Source organism: Gavialis gangeticus, unplaced genomic scaffold (assembly GCF_001723915.1).
Source record: "Gavialis gangeticus isolate Ggan-Ray unplaced genomic scaffold, GavGan_comp1, whole genome shotgun sequence".
Lineage (NCBI taxonomy): Eukaryota > Metazoa > Chordata > Crocodylia > Gavialidae > Gavialis > Gavialis gangeticus.
The window spans coordinates 9,680,667-9,687,571 of NW_017729009.1; the positions used below are offsets into that span (position 1 = coordinate 9,680,667).

The 6,905-nt window shown below is 52.5% G+C and overlaps 1 protein-coding gene across 1 annotated transcript in view; it reads right to left on the reverse strand.

Moving 5' to 3' along the window:
- Positions 1–6,072, reverse strand: part of LOC109292497 (BPI fold-containing family B member 4-like) — a 12,258-nt gene extending 6,186 nt beyond the window's left edge. Inside the window, exons 1-11 of the mRNA XM_019509954.1 lie at positions 5,602–6,072; positions 5,252–5,395; positions 4,828–4,888; positions 4,254–4,314; positions 3,689–3,780; positions 2,935–3,219; positions 2,615–2,668; positions 1,845–2,015; positions 1,526–1,593; positions 1,347–1,389; positions 312–375 (exon numbers count right to left, since the gene is read on the reverse strand). Of these exons, the coding sequence (XP_019365499.1) occupies positions 312–375; positions 1,347–1,389; positions 1,526–1,593; positions 1,845–2,015; positions 2,615–2,668; positions 2,935–3,219; positions 3,689–3,780; positions 4,254–4,314; positions 4,828–4,888; positions 5,252–5,395; positions 5,602–5,723 (1,165 nt within the window). The 5' untranslated portion in view covers positions 5,724–6,072. The remainder of the gene's footprint in view (positions 1–311; positions 376–1,346; positions 1,390–1,525; positions 1,594–1,844; positions 2,016–2,614; positions 2,669–2,934; positions 3,220–3,688; positions 3,781–4,253; positions 4,315–4,827; positions 4,889–5,251; positions 5,396–5,601) is intronic.
- Between the last annotated feature and the right edge of the window lie 833 nt (positions 6,073–6,905).

Genomic DNA, 6,905 nt, shown 5'->3' on the forward strand with positions numbered 1-6,905 from the left:
CTCCAGCTACGTCCCCTGCAGCTTCTGCTCGCGCCCCCTGAAACATCCCCCTGGGATGAAAGGGCTGTCATCAAAACGCATGCCCGGAGTCAGTTGTGCGAGGCGGCGTACCCTCTATGTTTCAGGAGTGATTTCCTTCCCTGATGCACAACATGCAACCCCCCGAAACCCCTCTCCCCTCCGGAGAGCAGATTTGCTCCAGTAGGTCCGACTGCAGACAGCTCGTGGAAGTTGAACACACGAAGAGGGTACTGCACCGCGCACGCTCTAGCGCAAAATAACTGAGGCATGGACAAGAAAGAGGTCCTTACTATTCATTGCTGGCAGGAAGGCGACATCAAAAATCTTGCCAACCAGCACGTTCAGAAGTGAGATCTGTAGGAGGAGAGAAGTGATTGCATCAATGTGGTTTACTCACTGCACCACGGGCCAGATGCTGCTGGCGGTGATATGGAGGGATTGCTGCTTCTCTGAAGACCACTACATCTGGAGCCCGCTCCTTCCCCAGAGCCCAGGTACTCAAGCTCAGCTCTCAGGAGCCGAGTGCAGCCTCTGCTTTTGCACCCAGGATGAATGCCATGCCGTGCATTGATTCCCAGCCCAAGCTTTATGAGGTCTATCTGCAAAACAAACCTTCTCTGGAGGCCAAACAAATCAAACAAATGTAGCTGCCTGTTCAACTAAGTGTGGACCCTGAGACGTCTCCTAAATTCTTCTTCTGTCCCCAGCCTAACAGCGTGAGGCATCTTCCCATCACCGGGAAAGCTGCCAGATATATGTACCAGGATGCTTTAGGCATAACGTGTGGAGTTCAGAGCCTCGTTCTGCTATAGCGAAAGGTGCAAGAATGGAAAACCAAGGCAAAGAAGTCCAGACGACCAAGCAATCCCTGCTAACAGAGAGCGTTTTCCACTGTGCAATGAATACTAGTGACCAAAAAGCTTCTGGGAATTTCAGTGGGGGAGGATACATCTACCCTGCAAAATCAAGTGCAGGATAGAGACCCCAGGTGCCGGAGACAGTCCAGCTGCGGCATCATGAAGCTCAGTATGGGCTGCTTTGCTTTCCATGCATTTCTCTGTAATAAAAAGACTTCACTATCCCAGTCTATCCCCACCTCAATCACAGGGACCGTTCTCACTTTTCTCTCAGCCATTTTTAAACACATGGATTTGCAATGTCTCACGGGAAGATTGCCCGCAGAGCATCCCATGCAAATACATCCATCTCCAGGGGCAAGAAAAATGTGGTGTTAAAAAACTGTGCCCAGCCCTTATGTCGCCAGCTCCACTATGCAGCAGCACTCCACTTCCTGAAGGAGATATGCACCCATCCTGTATCCTTACATCAAAATTGCCAAGGGTGGAGGAAGCCAAGGAGAGACGAGTCCTGCAGGAAAAGGAAAGAAGATTTGCAGAGATCTCTGCAGCTGGCAGATAAAAGGACACCCAGGACACCACCGCCCGCCCCATCCCTGCCCACTGCTGCGGATCAGGAGAAGGAACGATGAGAAGAGACTTCCTACTTGTCGAGGCTGACGCTGATCTTCAGTTTGTTGTCTTCCACGGAGAACTGGGCCAGCAGAGAAGCGTCCTGCAATTGGAGAGCAAAAGCCGGTCAAGCCGAAGAAGTCAGCTCTTCCCCGAGCTCCCTCGTGACAGGTGAACGCAGTCTCTCAGCTGAAGTCTGAAGCAGAGACTTTCTGCACATCCTCCCCTGAGGATGCCACGGGGAGATGAAGCAGGGGGAAGCATCTGTTCCTAAAATAATCGTTTGCCGACAGCAACGGTGCGACTGCAGAGGAGGTTTCCGCAGCGGGGCTTTAGCCGCTTCCCGGTACGTACAATATTGAGCCGGCAGAGGGTCTTGTAGGCATCGCTGGGTTGGGCAACCATCAGTTCGGCAGTCGCGACAAGGTGTATCAAGCCTTTATCTTTGGCCAAAGTCACCGTGGGAACGTCAGGGACCACGACCTTCAGCAGCAGTGCCCGGGAGTCGGGGTACTTCTGAAAAACCTTCAGACAGTGGGAGACACAGTTCAAGTCTCAGCTTTGTACACCCCACCCAGGATCAATTCGGAAGAGCCGGCAATGGCAAACAGATCACAGCTCAAACCGCCTTCATACATAGGTGCAATGCTGCGATGGGTTGGGAGTCGGCTCCGCTTTCCAGCATGAGGCACCTTTCTTCCCCATCACCGGTAGCTTTCCTGACGATGGGGACGATGCCTCGTGCTACTTCTACAGCAGCATAAGCCCATTGATTTAAACAGAGCACAACTGCCGTAGCATTGAGGCAAAATGGACCCAGGGAATATGCTGCCTCGAGCTGGTGGCTCAGTGTTGTGCATCTCATCCTGACCTGAGGACTGGGACACGGTACCAGAAGAGCCCAAAGGGCTGCATCATAAATCAGGATCAGGCCCTGCTGCGTTTTGGCACATTGGGCCCAATGCCAAGCTCATTTCACTCAGTGGGATCCTGTTCATTAACTGCAACGGGCTTGTCTTCAACAAGAGTGGAAGAAAAAGGGAGGGGATTTGTGCCTCTGGATACTTTTATGGCTCTTATCCCTGGAGCATTTGCAGCATAAAATAAAGACAGAACTCACTAACCGCAGGAATCAACGCTCCAAGAGTCGATGTCGTTAATGGAGGGAGCTCAGGAAACTGTTACAAATGAAAAGGAAAAAATTCAATGAAATGTGTGCAATGGCTCCCGCTGTCCTACCCAAGCAGCGTGCATCTCTTCCTTCGCATCTAAAGCGCTAAGCATGTCTTGCAGCATCTTTCACTCCTCTTCCTAAGCAAGCAGCACACTTTGTAATTAGTCATGAGCTGCTAAAATGCTCCAACTGATGCACTTGCAGCTGTACGTTTTCCGAACAGCCGCACAAAGCAGGGAGCATCTCCCCCTGGGCTGGATTTCCACTCACCATCCCATCCGAGATGTCGATATCTAGAGCCCCTTGTTTCTGCAGGACAGCTATCACAGAGCTAAGGAAGTTTACGGAGAGGCCAAGCTGGGAGGAGGTCTTATCTTCCATCGGCGGCAGTGCTGGCATCGGTACCCCAGGTGCCATCGGTACCCCGGATGCCATCGGGACCCCAGGTGCCATCGGTACCCCGGGTGCCATCGGTACCCTAGGCGGCATAGGGACAGCTTCTGGCTTGCCCAGGGGGTAGCCAAGGAGGCCTCCTCCGACGCTCCCAACCACAGTCTGAAACCACAAGAGAAAGGTAAAACCTCCAGGAACATCTCCACGGCATTTTGCCCTTTTAATGCTAATTTTAAGTCCACTTGATTAGGAAGTGCCAGTAAATACGACCAGAGGGACATAAGCAGGTAACAAACCCAGGCCAGAACCTGGCGGGCAGCTCTCTTCCCAGTTTTGTAGAGAGTAAACAGAGAGTGTTACTGGGGGGCAGACCCCGAGCCAGGTCCAGCTCTGGGGTCGGGTTTTCCAAAGCAGCAGGATCACCACACAAAGGGCACTAAAGGCCAAATTTCACGGATGTCAGAGGGAGCTTTTCACATCATGATCAGCTGCTCCCATCGGCGCCCTGCTCAGGTCTGCTGACCTCCAGAGACCCCCCGAGAAAACACTGCTTGAACGGGACCAGGACCCTTCACCGCGGCCGCGTGCAACCACACAGCCCTTGCGTGCAAGTGAAAAGGGCAGGACTTACATTTAAATCTACTTCAAGGAACTTGCCAGTTACTAGTGGAAGGCTCGATACGGTGTACTGGACACTTCCCAGTACACCCAGTGGCACCAGGGCTAGATTGAAAGAGAAGCAACAGCAGTGATCCTCATTCAGGCTTGGAGAAAAGTCCTATGCACTCGCACTTTTTTCTCCTACTAAGGTCACAGAATCGGGGAAGAACCGAAAGAAGGTCCCTTCTAATCCAACCCTTGCTCAAGGCAAGACCATCCGTGTCTAAACCATCCCAGACAAATGTTTCTTATAACCTGGATGTGAAAAACTTCCAGTGATGGTGACTCCGAGCCTCTCCAGGCAACCTGCCCCAGTGCTTCACCACCCTTGCCCTCAGCAAATTTGTCCTGATACCCAACCTACATCTTCCTTCTCAACCTAACCCCTTCACTATGTCTCCTATGCCTGTGGGCATGGAAACCTGGTTTATAACTACTCTTTCTGCATTGGAGATCTTCTATCCAATGCCCCCCTCCATCTCCCGAGAGGACACTCGGGGAGCGGGAACAGCTTGAGATTAGTCACGAAAACTTACAGTTCACAAGACCCAGCTGATCGTTGACGAGTCCCAGGGCAACATCGACAACGGGACAGAGCTGCAAGAGGTAAAGTTCGGATCAGAGGAGTTCAAACTCTGGGTCGGGCATGAGAAGGGGGGAGCAATGCATTAAAATGCCATTTTCTCCAAGGGAACCCGACACTTCAGCAGGTTGCCTGGTCCCGATCCTCACTGAGTATGACCTGGCCTAACCCTATCGCACTCCCATGATTTGCCACTACCAGCATGTGTCTTCAGAAGGGGCTGGACTGAGATCCCAGCCCGAGGGCACGTGAGATCTGCAGCTGGAACAAAATGTTATGACCTGAACTGCTCTCTCTTTATAACCCATTGCGCTCTCCTTGGTGAAGGCTAGTGGTAGTTGCACGGAGAAAGAACGGGCGCATTTAGGACGGAGTTGCTTTTGTCCGTGCTTAAAGATCTTCAAACGGGCAGTTTAGTTTTGGGACAGACTGAAATATTTCCTTGTTTAAAATCTTCCAATAGCGTCTTCTAATAGTGCGTGGCTTGGGTTACACGAAGCCCTACCAGGATCTCTTCTCTGACTTACCAGGCCAGGAAGGAGTCCATTCAGGACCCGTGCCAACAAGTTATCCACAATGGGGAGCAAGCTGAGAAAAAGTAAAACAGGAAAAGTCATTGAGAAACAAAACCCCTTGTCGGACAGCTCCATCGGGGCGCTCGTACATGTTATGCATCATTTAGATGCACGACTCCAGATAAGTGCCAGATAAGTGTTCAAGGACTGCAACTGTGCTATAAGGAGGATGCCAACCAACAGTGAAAGAAAGTCCTCAGATATGTCCACTAGCCATAAGCATGCACGGTTCCCAAAACTGCCATGATTATACATGAAAATCCCGACACACACATGCAAAAAGCAGTTTTAGTGCACACGGTGTGAAACTCTGGGCCTAAAGAGCAGGAAGGTTCATAATGCGATTAGCACGATGGTCCGTTTAACATGCTCTTACCCTCGGAGAAGTCTGACTTTAATATTACTGAGGAGGGCATCGCAGTTTTCTACCCGCAGTTTGGGGTAGCCTGTGCCATCCATCGTCAGCCGGACCCTTGCCGTGATGTTCACCTCCACAGCGATGTCAAGGAAGCCTAGGAGACTGCACAAGGGGGAAGGGGCAACGTCAGGATCCACAACGTCCTCCTGTGTCTCCTCACAGTAATGCAAGCATTCACACACCCCCATTTTAATTGTGGGAGACAACCCCCAAAGTGGGCCCTGCGACGGTTGGAGACAGCCCCGATCTGGCAGCTTTCCTGGTGGCCTGCCCCGAGTCGGGCACTTTCCAAAGGATGCCCCGCTTACCTCTTTCCATTGAGGGCTACTCTGGTGTACAAGTTCAGATGGACGCCGATGCCAGGGAGCAGCCTCAGGGACACCTTGGGGAGGGTGAGCTCCACAATTCGTAACCTGCAAGACACAGACATCCATAGGGAGGGGGCCGAAAGCTCGGGAGCCACGAGTCTCAGCACGGAGACCCTGGCACGGAAGTGCCACGTGTGCAGGACGGGCACAAAACACCGGGCAAACGAGGGGCCTGAGATGCTTTAGGCCTGAATCACGCACAAAGGCTGCAGAGCCTGCGATGAAAAATGCATCGTTTTGGACGGCAGCCGGGCGTCCTCCACAAACACGGGATTACACCAGAGCCCGCTCCAGTGCTCAGCAACTTGAAATCGGTCCCAAAACACTCCCGTGAAAGGGACTCCAGACCCATGTAGACAGGACTGGGAGCAACCAGATTCTCCCCACTGGTTCCCAGTGTCCAGTGCTAACACAGGGTCTTTCAGCCCCGATATGACTATAGCCAATGGCTTCCTATTTTCAAACTGCAATAATACGTGTGCTTCATCCTGGCCTCAGTTTTATTGCTTGTTCCCATGTATTTCTGGTCAGTGATACAGCAGGCAAGGAAAAAACCATGCACAGGGACCTCACACACAGGTGGATAATTCAATGGAAACATTGATTTTTGCCTGCTTCAGCTGGTAGAGCCAATGCAGTGCTCCGAAGCGGCGCTGTTTGCCCTGATCTATACAGGACAGGATCACCAGTTTTCCTGCTTCCAGAACCAGGAGTCCGGGGGACTTCTAGCCTGCTTTCTGATGCTAGGGAGCTTGCAACTTTAAAGCAAACCTGTGAGCCAGACAAAGCTCCCCTCTGGGTTATGCCTGGGGCTGTGCAGTGATCCCGGAGCAACCTCTGTGCAGAGACTATTAAGAGCTTTCCTTACCCTGTAAGCCCCTGGACCGTGCTGAGCAAACCTCCTTCTCCAAGGATCCCGAGCACGCCTCCACTACCGAGCAGGCCTCCATTCCCCAGTAGACCTCCGTTGCCGCCAAAGATACCTGCAGTGCCAAGCAGACCTCTTTGTCCTAGCAGTCCTCTGGCAACGCCATCGGGGACGCTTCCTCCAGGAACACTGCCACCCGGTAGGTCTTGACCAGCGTGGTTCACCGGGCTTCCACCATAAGCATCACCACCACTGCCAGGCAGACCCCCACCGCCACTGCTACCAAGCAAGCCAGTCACCCCAGCAAGTAACCTACTGCCACCAGCACCGTCACCAAGCAAGCTGCCAGTCACCCCATCAGCCAGGCCACCACCAC